The sequence below is a fragment of the Mustelus asterias genome, chromosome 12 (genome assembly GCF_964213995.1).
Source record: "Mustelus asterias chromosome 12, sMusAst1.hap1.1, whole genome shotgun sequence".
Taxonomy (NCBI): Eukaryota; Metazoa; Chordata; class Chondrichthyes; order Carcharhiniformes; family Triakidae; genus Mustelus; species Mustelus asterias.
This window is the reverse complement of record NC_135812.1, coordinates 97539627-97557981: the sequence shown is the minus strand read 5'-3', so window position 1 is coordinate 97557981 and position 18355 is coordinate 97539627. Positions and strand designations below refer to the sequence as shown.

Below are 18355 nucleotides of genomic sequence, written 5' to 3'. Positions count from 1 at the left end.
TCAAAGCACTGAGAAGATGCTTAGGTTTCTTTTCATACTATGCACAGTGGATTCCCAATTATGCGGACAAAGCCCGTCCGCTCATAAAGTCTACCTCTTTTCCCCTAGCAGCAGAGGCTCGCTTAGCCTTTGAAGGGATAAAAGCTGACATCGCGAAAGCCACGATGCACGCTGTCAATGAGTCCATCCCCTTTCAGGTGGAGAGTGATGCATCTGATTTCGCCCTGCCCAGGCGGGCAGGCCCATCGCCTTTTTCTCTCGCACCCTCCAAGGCCCTGAAATTCGGCACTCCGCGGTGGAAAAAGAGGCTCAGGCCATTGTGGAGGCCGTCCGGCATTGGCGCCATTACTTGGCGGGAAAACGATTCACCCTGCTCACGGACCAGCGGTCCGTGGCGTTCATGTTCAACAACACGTTACGGGGTAAGATCAAAAATGATAAAATCTTGAGGTGGAGAATCGAACTCTCCACCTACAACTATGATATCATGTACTGTCCGGGGAAGCTCAATGAGCTCTCAGACGCCCTGTCGCGTGGAACATGTGCAAGTGTGCAGGAGGATCGATTACAGGCCCTCCACAATGATCTCTGCCATCCGGGGATCACTCGGCTCTTCCATTTCGTAAAGGCCCGGAATCTACCCTACTCAGTGGATGATGTCAGGTCAATAACTCGAAGCTGCCAGGTATGTGCTGAATGCAAACCGCACTTCTATCGACCTGACAGGGCACACCTCATTAAGGCCACTCGCCCTTTTGAAAGACTGAGTGTGGACTTCAAGGGCCCCCTTCCTTCGACAGATCGGAACGTGTACTTCCTCAACGTGATTGACGAGTACTCACGATTCCCTTTTGCCATTCCCTGTTCAGACATGACCGCTGCCACAGTTATCAAAGCATTACGGGATCTTTTCATCCTGTTCGGTTACCCCAGCTATATCCACAGTGATAGGGGCTCGTCATTTATGAGTGACGACTTGAGGCAATACCTGCTCTCAAAAGGGATTGCCTCAAGTAGAACTACGAGTTACAACCCCAGGGGTAATGGGCAGGTTGAAAGAGAAAATGCTACAGTCTGGAAGGTTGTCTTACTGGCGTTGAGGTCTAAGGGTCTTCCAGTCTCCCGTTGGCAAGAGGTACTTTCTGATGCGCTCCATTCCATTCGGTCCCTCCTGTGTACGGCAACCAACGCTACTCCACATGAGAGGATGTTTTCCTTCCCTAGGAAGTCTTCCTCTGGGACCTCATTGCCGTCTTGGTTGATGTACTCAGGACCTGTCCTCCTGCGGCGGCATGTTAGGACCCGCAAGTCCGACCCTTTGGTTGAACAGGTCCATCTCCTCCACGCCAACCCTCAATATGCCTATGTGGCATATCCTGACGGGCGAGAGGACACGGTCTCTATTAGAGATCTGGCGCCTGCAGGGGACTTGGAAACCCCAGTCGCTCCCACACCCCTAGTTAGGGACCCCTTGACCTTTATCTCCCCTCCTGACACGGCGCGGGCAGTATCGGGACCACCACTTAATCCTCTTACTCCCGTGTACAGCTTGCCTGAGTCCAGGAGATTGTCGCCACCTCGAGGCGTGCTCGAGTCCAGCAGATTGTCGCCACCTCGTGGTCTACCTGTCCGTGAGGAACTGGAGGAGTCACTGGACACCGCCTTGGAGAGAGGGTCATCACGGTCACCAGAACCGGCGCTACCGCCAGTGTTGAGGAGGTCACAGAGACGGTGCGGTCCTCCAATACGACTGAACTTGTGAATATATGGACAGTTCGTTCTGTTTTTTTGCCCCGCCGGCCTTTGTTTTAAAGGAGGGGTGAATGTGGTGAACCATAGTTGGTTACCACTATGAGTACTGAACCATAGATGGTCAGCACTATGGGTACTTGTAGATATGTTACTGTTGTCACTGTTGGGGTTAGGGTTGGGGTGTTCTACCTGTTGATATTGTTCTGTGGTACACTCCAGTTGGCTCCGCCTACCTGGAGGAGTATAAAGGTCACTGCACTGCCTGGTGACCCTTTAGTCTGGGATTGTATTGTATATAGTATGCTCCATTCTTGTTATTAATAAAAGTTTTTATTTCCCGGGTACGATCTAGCCTCCCGAGTGATTTAATCGCGCATCACAAGGTTTGGTTTTCAACACCAATTTCAATCTGTGAGGGTTAGAAACTGGGGAAAAAAGAAATCCTCAGATGGTAAAGGCAAAGGGGATCTCATTGGAGATAGCAAGGATAGTTTACCTCAGGTTAAAAAGGAAACGTATGAGTTTGGAAGAGAAATACCAAACCTTAGATGTTTTAATTGTAATAACGTTGGACACATAAATCACACAATGATTTCATAGATTGCATAGAATATCTCCAGTGCAGAAGGAGGCCATTCAGTCCATTAAGTCCGCACCGACTTTTACCAAGGCTTACCCCGTAACCCCACGTATTTACCCCACTAACCTGGGACACTAAAGGGCATGGCTAATCAACCTAACCTGCACTTCTTTGGACTGTAGGAGGAAACCGAAGCACCCAAAGAAAACCCATGCAGACACAGAGAGAATGCGAAAATTCCACACAGCCATTAAGGCTGGAATTGAACCTGGATTCCTGGCACTGTGAGGCAGTTGTGCCAACCATTGCTGGTTAGCCACTGATGGTGGATTAAGAAAAGCACTGGGAAGACAGACGTGGCAAAACAAGATAAGCCAGTGGGGTTTGTTAAAGTAGCAAAGGAAACCATGGTTGAAGCTAAAGAAGTGCGAAAAAATGTACAGCCTATTCAAGGGTTGGTTGATAAGCAACTGCCAGGTCTCTTTAATGAATTTATATGGTAAGGTTTACTCATGTCTGCCAGGAGGTGTAGGTAAAGAGGTTAAGATATTAAGAAATACTGGAGCAAGTCAATCTTTAATGGTGAGAGATGAGGGTTTATTTAGTTCAGAAGGAATATTGCCAGAACAAGTGGAAATACGTGAAATTAATGGTGAAAATACTAGTGTTCCACTATATAAGATAAGGTTGGAGAGTCCAGTAAAAAGCGAAGAGGTGGTAGGAGTAATGGAGGAATAGCCTTTTGTGGGTGACAGTTTATCCTAGATAACGATATAGCTCAATCACAGATGGGACTGATACCTACGGTGGTTGAAAAGCCAGTGGAAAATCAAACAACTGAGGTGTTGCCAGAAGCATATTCTGGGATGTTTCCTGACTGTGTGGTAACAAGATCACAAAGTCATAGGTTGAGACAGGAGGAGGAGAAATCAAGGAGTAAAGGTAAGGAAACTGAGGTTCAGTTATCAGAAACAAACTTTGACTAGATGGTAAATAAAGAACAAGAACAGGTGGAGAATGAAGTGGATATCTTCAGTTCATGAAAGTTAGCAGAATTACAAAAGAAAACTGCAGAGATAAAGCAGTTGCATCAGAAAACATACATAGAAGAAGAACTTGAGTGTATACCGACTGGAGTGTTATTACATTCAGAATTATGTCTTAATGAGGAAGTTGAGACCTATATATATTCAGGCAGATGCAAAATGGACAGAAGTTCATCAGGTTGTATTATCAGTGGGTTAAAAAATGAAGGTTTTGCGGGTAGCGCATGATGTTCCAGTAGGAGGTAATTTAGGAATGAGGGAAACTCAGGCAAAAATACAAAAACAATTTTATTGGCCTGGATTGCATGAAGATGTAGTAGAATAAGAAAACCTCAGGCAGTAATAAAACCCTTAATACCCATTGTGGCATTTGAGGAACCTTTTATGAGGGTCCTAATTGATTGCGTGGGACCCCTGCCTAAAACGAAAAATGGGAATCACTATTTGTTGACTATAATGGATGTGAATACTAGATTATTGGAGACCATTCCATTACATAATGTTACAGCTAAAAGGATTGCAGAGGAATTACTTAAATTTTTGTACTAGATACAGAAATCCAATCAGATCCAATTGGATCAAGGATCCAATTTTACATCAGTTATTCAGAGAAGTTATAGATAATTTAGGAGTAAAGCAATTTAAATCAATTGCGTACCATCCAGAATCACAGGAAGCATCAGTGTGGTGGCATCAAACTTTGAAGACCATGTTGAGGGCCTATTGTCGAGAATATCCAGAGGATTGGGATAAAGGAATTTCCTTTGTACTTTTTGCAATTAGGGATGCACCTAATGAATCAATTGAATTCAGTCCCTTCAAATTATTTTTTGTTCATGAGGTAAGAGGACCACTTAAATTGATCAAGGAGAAATTGATGAGTCAACGTTTGGAGACTGTATTGTTGGACTGTGCGTCAAACTTTAGGGAAAGATTAACGAGGGCTGGTGAGTTAACTAGACAGCATTTAAAAGCGGCACAGCATGTGATGAAAATAGAAATGAATAAGAGATCAAAAATTTGTAGTTTTGCTAGCGATAGAAAGTATTAGCATTAGTACCAGTGGTAGGTGAACCACTAAAGCAAGGTTTAGCAGGCCTTATCAAATCAAAAGAAAGTGAGGTGAATTATTTGATAAGAACGCCAGGTAGGAAGGAAGTTTCTGAGTGTGCCGTGTTAATATACTCTTAAAGTATTTTGATAGGGAAGGAGAGCAAAGAAACAAATCCAGATGATTCTGAATTTGGCATTCCTCAAATTAAATTGGACAATGAAGACGTAATTCAGAATTGGGATAAATTACTGTTATCTTGCAGAGGAAAATTAAAATGACCTGAAAGAGTTATTTTAATCACATCGAGCCAAATGTGGGAACAAACTGGGAAGTACTAAAGTAGTTGTGCATGATGTGGATGTAGAAAATGCTGTTCAAATTAAACACTATCGATATAGGCTTAATCCACTCAAGTTGGCACAGGTTCAGGTGGAAATGCTGATGTTTGCTCAGTCTGAGATGTGGCAGCTGAAAGTCTTGATCAAACACTATGAAGGGCTGGCAGATGGTTACAAATCTCAATTAATGAAGACACAAATGGAGTCAAATGAGTGCAATATGAAACTAACTGAGCATAAACTTCAGAACTTTCAACAACAGCTCACATCTGAGTCTGAGAGGAAAAAATGTAAATCAGTCATATGTGATCTTAAGATGGAGACTGAGAGGAGCAGAAGTATCTTTCTACTGCAGACACAAGAAAAGGACAACAATGTGAAGTAAGACTGTTTGATTAAACTGTATCATCATTCCAAATGAACTTTTGGGATAATGAATCTATACAACTTGCACAGACATGGATACCCAGAGAAACAGTACTGTACATAGCTGATTTTTGACTAAATTACAATGGTTTCTTCAACAGCATAACTGCCACAATGATTGTGAAAACCAAAATTATAACAAATCCTGACACCAAAGAAGCCAATCTGCGATATAACTTTCTCAAAGAACATGCAGAAAATACTGATGAAGATCCAGAACAAACAAATGAAGTGATTGGGACAGAAAACTCTATTTTTACTTTCACAATCCCAGATTGTCCAATTTACTTAATCAATGTAGCTCCTTGGAGGAGAGAAGAATATGTGGGAGAGCTTTCTAATAGTTTCAGAATTAAATATCGCGTTGTAATTGAAAATCCCCTAGTGCATGTTGAAGGTAGAAGAAAAGAAGAAAATCATAACCTGAAGTCAAAAATTGGAGACTCTGGAAAGAATTTTGAGCGTACCATTTCACAACAGAAGGTGGAGTTAGACTACCTGACCGAGGAACTAAGACCAGTTAACAAGAAAGGGGTCAGAGATAAAGTGACCTTTTTGGATGGACCTGAAAACACATGTGAAGTTGAGAAAAACATGCAGAATGGCAGGTTCTCTTTGACAAAGTCTGTGAGCTGCTCAACCTTCTGAAAAAAGATTAATTCGGTTTGATATTTCAGGGCTCTGAAAATCAAAAGAACTGGTTGGACTCAGCAAAAGAAATTAAAAAGTATATCAAAATGGTTTGTGCCAGTTTGCATTCAATGTAAAGTTTTTTACCCTATGGATCCTGCCCAGTTCTCTGAGGACATTACCAGAATTAATTTAAATTAATGACAATGGAATCAGGCTCGGACTCAGAATCAAAGCAGGATCAAGCACTGAAAGTCACTTCTGAATCGCTGGCCGGCCATGCGACCCCACATCGCTGGCTCCCCAACCACAACCTGCCCGCCCCGATCTCCGGCAGCCCCAACCCACCCAGCGGGCTGAACCCCCACCCTGATGGCCAGCCTCGATTGCTAGTCTCCCTCCCTGCCCTACTGATCCCGACTGCAGCATGGCAGCGGGACCTCCCACCCACACTGATTGCCCCATCTGGCCCTGACCCCCGGTAGGACCCACCCCTTGGCACTGCCCCAGGCCTGATGGGAAGTGCCAAGATGCTCCTGGGCAGTGTCAGGGGGCACAGGCTGGCACTGCCAAGGTACCAAGAGGGCACCCCCCCACTGCCTGACCGATTGCCCACCATTCACTCCAGTGGGGTCGGGCCGCTAGCTCCCCGAAAGTGGGGAGCTACTGTAAACCCTGCTGCCAGGAAGCCCACAAGCTGAGAATGCAGAAGCATAATTAATCCTGGATATCAGGGTGTTTGTTTTAATCTGAGCTAATGCAGTTTGGTTTTTTTTTTGGTTGTCCCTTGGGGTTCAGAGTAGGATTTGATAGGCTTGTGGTAATGGGAGGTGCTATATTTATAGAGACAAGCATACATTTTTCTGCTTGTGTCTGCAAGGAGCAGGAGATCTTTTCTCTCTCTCTGTGGAGACTGCAGTTTTGGACTGGCTCGAAAATAGGTATTTCTCCAGCAGTGTTCTGGAGGCTTGAGGACTAGCAGCCGGCGTGCCAGCACGTAAGCCTGTTGTTTGTTAACTGAATTTGAAGTGGAGTATATGTCACAAGATATACCAGGAGATAATAAAGGCAAGATTAGTGATCATGGGGGACTTCAATAAGCAGATGGACTGGGAAAATCAGGTCAGTAGTGGATCCCAAGAGAAGGAATTCGTGGAATGTTAACGAGATGGCTTTGTGGAACAGCGTGTGATGGAGTTGACGAGAGAGCAGGCAGTTCTGGATTTGGTGATGTATAATGTGGCAGGCTTGATAAGGCAACTTAAGGTGAAGGAACCCTTGGGAGGCCATGACCATAATATGATAGAATTCACCGTGCAGTTTGAGAGGGACAAGCTGGAATCAGATGTAACGGCATTACAGTTGAAAAAAGGCAACTACAGAGGCCTGTAGAGCATACTCACAGCAGGCTGTCTGAGGGATGAGCTGGTGCAAGGTCCTCACTTGGGTTGGCACCGCCCATCTCCTCGTTGCCACATGCACGATCCCTGTCCTCCCTGGCCAGTGCGATTGCATACTCCTCATATAGAGTGAGGGCCTTAATTTCAGCCATTCTACCCCATCTTGGACTTGTCCCCCCTATTCTGTGTGAGCTTTTCTTGCATGACGACAATGGAGAGATAGTGAGCAGGGTTGATGCAGATGCAGCTTGCCTTGTGTGTATGGTGAGTGGAGCAGTGGACAGAATCAGGATGCGATGTACACAGGGTGAGGGCAGATGGGGATGCAAAAATGTGTTTCAGACAGTGAGTGGTGATGTTCCTTCAATTGGCACTGTGTAAGTTCCCTGTGGAATGTCATCCTGCTAAATCCTAATGGGTTTGTGAATGAGGATGTGTTGGAACTATTGAATGGCATCAAGGTTGGTAAGTCGCCGGGACCGGATGGGATGTACCCCAGGTTACTGTGGGAGGCGAGGGAGGAGATTGCGGAGCCTTTGGCGATGATCTTTGCATCGTCGATGGAGACGGGAGAGGTTCCAGAGGATTGGAGGATTGCAGATGTGGTCCCTATATTCAAGAAAGGGAACAGGGACAGCCCGGGAAATTACCGACCGGTGAGTCTAACCTCAGTGGTTGGTAAGTTGATGGAGAGGATCCTGAGAGACAGGATTTATGATCATCTAGAGAAGTTTAGTATGATCAAAAGTAGTCAGCACGGCTTTGTCAAGGGCAGGTCGTGCCTTACGAGCCTGGTTGAGTTCTTTGAAAATGTGACCAAACACATTGATGAAGGAAGAGCGGTGGATGTGGTCTATATGGACTTCAGCAAGGCGTTCGATAAGGTCCCCCATGCAAGACTTCTTGAGAAAGTGAGAGGGCATGGGATCCAAGGGGCTGTTGCCTTGTGGATCCAGAACTGGCTTGCCTGCAGAAGGCAGAGAGTGGCTGTGGAGGGGTCTTTCTCTGCATGGAGGTCAGTGACCAGTGGAGTGCCCCAGGGATCTGTTCTGGGACCCTTGCTTTTTGTCATTTTCATAAATGACCTGGATGAGGAAGTGGAGGGATGGGTTGGTAAGTTTGCTGACGACACCAAGGTAGGTGGTGTTGTGGATAGTTTGGAGGGATGTCAGAAGTTGCAGCGAGACATAGATAGAATGCAAGACTGGGCGGAGAAGTGGCAGATGGACTTCAACCCGGATAAGTGTGTAGTGATCCATTTTGGCAGATCCAATGGGATGAAGCAGCAGTATAATATGAAGGGTACCATTCTTAGCAGTGTAGAGGATCAGAAGGACCTTGGGGTCCGGGTCCATAGAACTCTTAAATCGGCCTCGCAGGTGGAGGATGCGGTCAAGAAGGCGTACGGCATACTAGCCTTCATTAATCGAGGGATTGAGTTTAGGAGTCGGGAGATAATGCTGCAGCTTTATCGGACCCTGGTTAGACCCCACTTGGAGTACTGCGCGCAGTTCTGGTCACCTCATTACAGGAAAGATGTTGAAGCCATTGAAAGGGTGCAGAGGAGATTTACAAGGATGTTGCCTGGATTGGGGGGCATGCCTTATGAGGATAGGTTGAGGGAGCTTGGTCTCTTCTCCCTGGAGAGACGAAGGATGAGAGGTGACCTGATAGAGGTTTACAAGATGTTGAGAGGTCTGGATAGGGTAGACTCTCAGAGGCTATTTCCAAGGGCTGAAATGGTTGCTACGAGAGGACACAGGTTTAAGGTGCTGGGGGGTAGGTACAGAGGAGATGTCAGGGGTAAGTTTTTCACTCAGAGGGTGGTGGGTGAGTGGAATCGGCTGACGTCGGTGGTGGTGGAGGCAAACTCGTTGGGGTCTTTTAAGAGACTTCTGGATGAGTACATGGGATTTAATGGGATTGAGGGCTATAGATAGGCCTAGAGGTAGGGATATGATCGGCGCAACTTGTGGGCCGAAGGGCCTGTTTGTGCTGTGGCTTTCTATGTTCTATGAATGTGAGTTGAGGGTGATGAGATGATTGACGTACTCTGGGGAATGGATGACATAATTTATCCTCTTTTTGCATTAAATTGCACAGCTTTTCTGTGTGCTGTCTGCCAAAGCCACCACCTTTCAAGCCAAAGGAATATCATTGGTTGACCTCCTCCAGCTGTCACTGGGGTAAGGACATCTCATCAGGCCTCGACAATGTCCAGCAGGTGGCCCAACAAATGTCACTGAACTTAGGAGCCGCATTCTTCTTGTTTTTTGGGCCATTTCTTCCATGGACTATCCTGGCCTGGAAACACTTTAAATATGGCATCCAGAGGAAAGAACTGCTGAGGTCACAACGGAACAGGGAGCGACATTAAAGGCTGCCCTCCCGTGATCTGATGTGCTTCTGACTTTTGCATCAGTAATGAGGTGGAAAGTATATAATTTGGTGTGAAAACGGGCCATTGTGCTCGGTGAGGAAAATGTCACTTTTCCCACCAGCCACTGCACTTTGACTGTGGATGGAAAACTCGAGCCCATGGTCTTAGGTTGGCCACAGTTTATATTAATGTGCAGAGTTTTGGCACCCCTTGATAGGAACAACATAGAAGCTATGGAGAAATTTCAGGATAAGGTTCTCCAGGATGTTGCCTGGCATAGCTGTGGTTACTTGAGATGTTAGTTTTCTTTTCACTAGAGCTGTGATGCAAATAACATGATTGTTTCCATTGTTCAGAAAGAAAATGCCAATAGGTCTTAAATTTATAATAGTCACAAGAAGAACTAAAAGGAGAGTTCTAAAATACTTTGTCCCAATTTTTGAAGCAGAATAAATACATTGTTTTAAAAGGGAATTAGATACCGTAGTTGTATTAATCAAAGGAAAATTAAAGTGTACTGAAATCTAGCATGAAAATGGTAATAGGTAAGATATTCAGAGAAAAATGGCACACAAGTTCCTTACTAACATTTTCTGAGTCCATAAAATTGCAAGAATATGCTGGTTTTTCTTACTTTGTAGTCCATTTGTTCTGAGCAGTTGAAAACATACACCATTATACCTAAAGCTCTTCCCAAATCTTTGGTCGTCTCTGTTTTTCCTGTTCCTGCAGGACCTGCTGGTGCACCGCCCATAATCAGATGTAACGATTGTGTTAATGTAATATAGCACCTGAACAAAAAATATATTTTCAGTATTTTCAGATCTCGAGTTTCAAACAAAAAATTGACCATATGATAATCTCGCTCGAGGTTGATGTGTAAACTGTTTCATGTAAAATTAAGTTAGTTTAATTGAATGGAAGAAATTCAACACTAAGCCATCAAGTACTGAATATGTTTTGAGCATTGATGTAGTATTCTGACAATATGTTTTGCATAGGCCTCTTCCCCCTGTGGGATTAATCACCATTGAATTGCACAACAATGGGAACATTGTTTCTATACTAAAAAGTTGAGTTTAGGCAAATGTAATAAAAAGTTAGCCTTTCAGAGAATGTCAGAGGAAATTCTCATTTTCATGTTGACCTCTCTGTCAGTTGCCAGTGCAATAACTTGACAAGTAATAAACACAATAACTTGACAAGTGTCACATTTAAAAAGTTGCTGCTAAAGCCCACTATGACTTCTTCCCAAAGCCTCAATATCAACAGTATTTTTTACATGGGACATATTGGTCCAGATCTTCCAGTCTTTGAATCAACATAGATGAGACACATAAGACCCAAATTGCACTTCGGGATCCAACAAAAGTCCAAGTACACTGGCCCCTGAGGGAATGAACTGGGAAGTTTTAACCTCTGCTGGGCAATTTCCATGCTTCCCTGGACTCTCTGCAAAAGTTTCCAACTCTGAGTTAGGAATCAGAGACTTCAGGACATTCTGGAGTATTTACGTGGATAGTTACCCAGAAAACATTAGAGAAATCCTGGTCTAACCCCTGGGTAACTGACTCCCCAAGCACTCACACTAACCTCCTGACCTGACTACACCCCACCAACTCCATGATGAACCCAAGCCCCCAAACTGACCCGACTAACGCCTGACCAGACCTCACGACCCCCACCACACAACTATCCCTGACCAGACTTAATAATCCTCTTTGCCTAGCATCTAACCCTCCAAAATGACCCGACTAGCTCTCGGCCTGGATACTCCTCCCAAAGCAACTACATTCCAATCCACCTACCCACCTCATCCATCTCAGTTACTTGCCACCCGACCCACCTGCTGCCCTTACCAATCTGTCAACTCATCCACCTACCACTTCACCAACTGACCCATTCACTCATTCTTCTACTCAGCCCTTCACTAATATTCATCGATTCACCCATAAACTAACATTCACACTGTGGGTCCATTACATGCTGAGACAGGAGAATTTATAATGAGGAATAAGGAAATGGCAGAGAAAATAAACAAGTTTTTGTTTCAGTCTTTATGGAATAAAAATACTAAAACCAATCCAGAAATAATCAAGATTCAAGGGGCCAGCATAAGGAACCACAAGATATTAATATCAGTTTTTTTAAAAAAGAGAAATGAAAGGGGTGGCTGTAGAGAAAATAGTTGCATTAATAGTCATCTTTCAAAATTCTACAGATTCTGGAATGGTTCCTGCAGATGGGAAGGTGACAAACGTAATGGTACTATTTAAGAAAGGAGAGAGAGAGAAAAGGAGGAACTACAGGACTGTTAGCGTATAGGGAAAATGCTAGAATCTTCAAAAAGGATGTGAGAACAGGACACTGAGAAAATAATGGTAGGATTGGGCAAAGTTAACAAAGATTTATAAAAAGGAAATCATATTTACCAAACCTGTTGGAATTTTTTGGGGATGTAGCTCGCAGAATAAATAAGGGGGAACCAGTAGATGTGGTATATTTAAATTTTCAGAAGCTTTTGATAAGGTTTCACACAAGAGGCTGGTAAACAAAATTAGAGCACGTGGAATTGGGGGAATATACTGGCATGGGATAAGAACAAATTAATGAACAGAAAACAGAAAGTATGAATAAATAGGTCATTTTCAGTTTGGCAGGTTGTGACTAGTGGGGTACCAGTACTTGGGCCACAGCTATTCACAATGTATATCATGATTTGAATGTGAAGATTAAGGATAATATCTCCAAGTTTGCAGATGACACAAAACTAGGTGGATGTGTTAGTTGTAAGGAGGATGCAAAGACACTTCCAAGGGGACTTTGAAAGGCTAAGCAAATACAGAATCAAGAATTATTACACTGCAGAAAGAGGCCATTTGGTCCATCGTATTTGCACCAAATGTCCATTCACCCACCGACCCATTCACTCATTCATCCCTCCATTAATATTCATTGATTCATCCAAATAATAACATTCACACTGGACATTTCTATTTTCCTTATTGCTACTAGTTCTATAACAAGGGATATGGCTGGTCTTTTCCAATGCTATATCCCGGCAGTGGAGTTTTTCTGTGGATGGTACAGTCTGCATTTCTGAAAAAGCCGAGCCCAAAACACCTGGCCAGAAATACAGAGATGCGTCGGGGTGCAAAAGAATGGTCACAGCGGCAATCCAACTGTAACTGCCATTTTACAGAAGATATAATATGTGCATTCATCGTCCATAGAACTGCACCTGAGAGATATAATGGTACACATTATCAAATGTCAAATATCATTACATCTCTGCTGTACAGTCAGCCACAAGGTCCTTAATATGGCAGACCATTGACCATAAGATGTAGGAGCAGAAGTAGGCCATTCAATTCAACCCCTCTATTTGATGAGATCATGACTGATCTTTATGATAATCGTCAATTCTACTTTCTCGCCTTATCCCCATAACTCTTGATTCCCTAAGATAATGGCAAAATCTCAGCAGGTCTGACAGCATCTGTGGAGAGAGAATAGAGCCAATGTTTCAAGTCAGGATGATCCTTCGTCAGAATGCTATTGATTCTCTTACTGATTAAAGATCTATGTAGAAAGGATATTATTAAACTAGAAAGAGTGGAGAAAAGATTTACTAGGATGCACCGGGATTTGATGGCTTGAGTTATAAGGAGAGGCTGGATAGACTGGAACTTTTTTCCCTGGAGCGTAGGAGGCCTGGGGGTGATCTTATAGAGATCTATAAAATAATGAGGGGCATAAATAAGGTAGATAGTCAACATCTTTTCCTAAAACTAGAGGGCATAGGTTTAAGTGTGAGGGGCGAGACACAAAAGGGTTCAGAGGGGCAATTTTTTCAAACAGAAGGTGGTGAGTATCTGGAACGAGCTGCCAGAGGTAATAGTAGAGGAGGGTACAATTTTGTCTTTTAAAAAGCATTTAGACAGTTACCTGGATAAGATTGGTATAGAGGGATATGAGCCAAAAGTGGGCAATTGGGACTAGCTTAATGGTAAAAACTGGGCGGCATGGATAAGTGGGGGAGCCAGAACAGTGGGAGATCTGTGCATGCGCAATGATGCTCTCTAGCTGTGAGCAGCCTGCTTTCCAAAGAGAATAGACTCCTACTGGCATGACTCACACTTTGCCTCTTTTTTGCACTAAGTGGCATAAGAATGCTTGCCAAATAATTGGTGCAATTCTCTCCCATTTTCGTTTTTTTGCTTAGAATTCTTTTGGTAAGATCACCCCCATATTGTCTGGTCTTGGGATTTCCATGATGACCTCCGTCTTTTTGGGTGCCTTGTGCAACCCATTGACATCAATTACATGACTCAGGTATTCAATGGAGTCCTTGAAGAACTCACATTTGTCTCTCTTGACTTGTATTCTGCACTCCTGCAACCGCCTTCAGGTATTTCCCAAGTTCTTCAAATACTCCTCCTCTATCAAATCCATGACCAACATATCAACCAGGTAACACTGGACTCCTATCAATCCACTCAATATTTGGTCCATGGGCCTCTGGAACAGAGCTGGAACTGACGTGTTGCCAAAGGGAAGCTGCTTATGGCAGAACAGACCCTTCTGTGTGACTATCATTAGTGGTGGTTGTGAATCCTTCGCTAACCCCATGTGCAGGTCGGCCTGAGATAGGTCCATCTTGGAGAATTTCTTTCCCCCTGCCAGACCACAGAATAGGTCCTCTATGAGAGGAAGCAGAGACTAGACCCCACAAGAGGCTGGGTTTACTGTCACTTTGAAATCCCCACAGATTCTCACCAATTCATCTGATTTTATGACTGGAACAATTGGGATGGACCATTCACTGGTGGTCAATGGTTCCAATGCCCCCAGACCAACCAACCATTCCAATTCAGCTTCCACCTTAGGCCTAATGGCATACGTGCCTTCAAACTCCTTGGACGAGCTTCTGGCTTCTACTGTAATTTAACCTTGATACCCGTCATCTCTCCAAGGGTTCCTTGAAGAGCTCCTTGTATTTTTCCAACGTCCTGTAATGTTGTGTTCAAGTCTGCCAGCATATTTACCATGCCCCACTTCAATTTCATAATGCAGGGCGGTCGCCTTTCACCACATATAGTGGCAATTCTGCACATTGGTCTCTCAACTGTACCTTCACCAGTACATAACGCTTGAGAACTCAGTATATGTTTGAAATGTGATCTTTGCAGTCTTCAATGGCAGGGCTTTTAACTTCCCCCAGTATACTGCTTCGGGAATCAAAGGCACAGCCACCCCTGTGTCCACTTCTATTTTCACTGTTTTGCCTTCCAGTTTGGAGAGAACCCAGAACCAATCGGCTTCACCTTGTAAGAGAGAATATTGAGCCTGAGCTCTTGTTTCTCCACACTGTCTGCTATTCTGCAGACCTGGCTGACTCTCTATCCTCTCAATGGCTGGCAACATGGATTTATTTTTCCTTCTCTCTGGATTCAGTTGCACCCAGCAATTCCAGGCAATGTGACCCACTGATTTGTATTTGTGACATTGGGCCTCTCGTGTCCAACAATCTAATTACTTGTGGCCTGTCTCGCCACATCGACGGCGGCATTCTACTTGCAGCAACGAATCCTGCAGGGCTTCTGCTACCTTGTCTACCTGGGCACTGATACCAACTGCACTGCTTCTCTGGTGGTTAGTACCATCGAAGTTGCAATCTCTAACGCAGACTTTTTTTCAGACAATAACTTCTGCTAAATGTCTTCATACCGGAAACCACAAACCAGCCAGTCCCATAAAACATCCAGAAGTACATTTCCAAACTCTCAGTGCTCAGTCAGTCTTTTCAGAATTGCCAAAAATTGTGCAATGGACTCCCTTTCAAGTTGGTCTCAATTGAAAATGCTTAACAATCATTAATTGGTATGAAATGAGCCTCGAGTACATCGCACCATTCCTGGTAAGTCTTCTCACCCAATTTGTCTGGTTGTATCAGACTCCTCAGCACAGCGAAGGTTTTGATTCTTATGGTGCTCAAGAAGACCGGTATGACCAGGTTCTCAGCCATGTTATTTGTGGCCAGATAAGCGCTGAAATGCTGTGTACAAGGTGTACAAGCCTTTTCATCAAAGGGCCCGTGACACCAAATCTGGCTGCTATTTTGTTCTTCTGCTGATGGGAAGATTTCCTGCCAACGTGTGTAGGCCCGAAACATCCTCCCACCATCGCCAGCAGCCGCCCACAGCCTGAGTCCCATCGATGGCCACTTCCACGAGTCTAGCTCAAAAATGTCCTTCTGCTGTCGCTGATAGCTGCCCATAGCCTGAGTCCCCTCGGTGCCCACTTCCCACGACATTTTTGTCCGGTTCCCAGGCAAACCTTAGCTCCCCCGAACGAACTGTTCAGTCTGAAGTAACGTGGTCGGAACACTTCTACCCATTCTTCACAGGTTGCCACGGTGTGATTCTTTTAGCAACACGTTCTTCAAAGCCCCGGGCAATGCTTTATCTCCTCTCCCTTCGCCAGAATGGAATGCCAGTGAAACGTGTAGGCCGTGACACCGCCTCATCGCTGGTTATTATGTATGTCCCTATGAACTAAACAGCATAAAGAATCACAAGGTAGGCTTGAATACTTCAATACTTTGAGCTGTTTATTAAAAGTGTGCACTCATTTACAGTCAGGCCCACAGGATCCAACAATGGCCGGAGCTAATAGCGCATGGGTCACCTGATCCATACTCTTAAAGGGACAGTCCTCACCTCAAACCCAACATAATATAACATACAGACACACATACATCACAGCCGGAAAAAGATGTATTACCTGCTTCATGCCGCCAGAGTAAGGCACCCCTTTCGTTTGTCACCATGCACCCACTCAAACACCCATCATACCTCCACAGGGAACTCACTCACAGCCAACTCACAGGGTCCCACCATTTGTCCTCCCACACCCCCTCCTTATTCCCCCGAGTGATTGCTCTCCTCATCACATCCCAACACTCAACCATGCATACCAGGCATCATTACCATCTGACCTAGCATGTGTTCTGCCTGCACTGCTGCTTCATAGCTCCAGGGACCTGGATTCGATTCCCAGCTTAGATCACTGACTGTGTGGAGTTTGCACATTCTCCCCGTGTCTGCGTGGGTTTCCTCCCACAGTCCAACGATGTGCAGGTTAGATTGATTGGCCAAACTAAATTGCCCCTTAGTGTCCCGGGATGCATAGGTTAGAGGGATTAACGGGTAAATATGTGGGGATACGGGGATAGGGCCTGGGTGGGATTGTTGTCGGTGCAGACTCAATGGGCCAAACGGCCTTCTTCTACACTGTAGGGTTTCTATGATTTCTATGATCTGTTTCATTGCAGGACAAGCTTGAGCACAATCAGCATGGATGGGCACAGCCTCATGGAGTCATGCCCGAGGTAAAGATCCTCATGCCATTCGAGGAGAGAATCCTTGAGCTTGCCTGAGAGGAGCGGGATCACATCTGTGCTGACGGCAAGCTGAGGGCAAGAGACGAAAGTGAAAACCCTCAACCAATCCAGCCATGGCGGCAGCCTCATGTGAGTTATGTCTTTGCAATCCTCATGCCCATGTCATGCACTAATGCCATCTCACTTCCTTGCAGGGCAATCAGTGGATGAACCTATCGTATCCTCTTGACCTCAGGAAACATGTGACCTGAGCAGCTCTGAGAAAAATATCTGACACAAGCATGAAGAGGCATCACAGTTGTCACCCGCACCTTCCACCAGCGTAGATATTTGCACCTTGATGAGAATAATGAACAGGCAGGCTTCTGGCTCACTCATTGGTGAGCATCTCGTAGCTGATGGCTCACAGCACGTGAAGGAAGGGATGGCCCAGGAATCAGCACTTGGAGGGATGCAGGAGCCCAGGACTCTGCTGAGCCCTGGTTCGATGACATGCCCCTCATTCCAGTTGTGCCCCAGCTGCTGGAACTGTGAAGGCAGATTCGCGAATTTCAGGAAGAGTTGTCAGCATCCTCCTTCGGACTGCAAGACTAACTGGAGGAGTCCCCTCACATTCTGTCCGAGATGGAGCTAGCACTCTGAAGCAACCAGGCCAACACTGCGAGGGTGGCATCTGCAATGGAGACATTGGTGCAGGACGTGCACTCCATGGTGAGGGATGTCCACTCCATGCTTCATGCACTCCATGGCTGAAGGCATGAGCTGCATGGTACAGGGAAGCAACTGCTTTCTGCAGATACTTGTGGGCATCCATGAGTGTCAGTATCAAAGCAAGACTGGCTTCTTGATCTCACCACAGCTGCCAGTCCATCATTTGGAGGTGACCAAGGACACCGGGCACCTACAGGGAAGGGAAGTATCTGGTGCATTCCCCAGGACCTTCCACCCAGGAGACCCTGGATGTGTCTAGCCCATCTGACTCCCTTCATCTAGTGAACCTAACCCCACACACTGATGAGGGTAGCACTACAACACCCATGTTGCCTGAAAGCAGGCTGGTGCCCTCAAGATGCCGGTCCTCCAGAGGATGGCCATCAAAGTCATCTCAAGCAACAGGGCATGGCAGACAGCAGGCCACCTCAACCTTAGCTGTGGAATCTGGGAAGATACATAAATGTAACAGTAGTGTTGGGAAGGAAAATAAATTGTAGCACAGTAGCCACAGGTGAAGTTAGACATGATAAGTAAGCACTAATGTAAACAGCATGTAATGTATTAAAAGTCATGTTATTCACCCTCCTAGTGCCACCACACTCTCAGTTCATTGCAACATGCACTATCAAC

The 18355-nt window shown here is 45.1% G+C and overlaps 1 protein-coding gene across 1 annotated transcript in view; it reads right to left on the bottom strand.

Annotated features, from left to right (window-relative positions):
• LOC144501720 (dynein axonemal heavy chain 17-like) overlaps nt 1-18355 on the bottom strand; it is an 832067-nt gene that overhangs the window by 451671 nt on the left and 362041 nt on the right. Inside the window, exon 36 of the mRNA XM_078225682.1 lies at nt 10241-10397. Within this exon, the coding sequence (XP_078081808.1) occupies nt 10241-10397 (157 nt within the window). The remainder of the gene's footprint in view (nt 1-10240; nt 10398-18355) is intronic.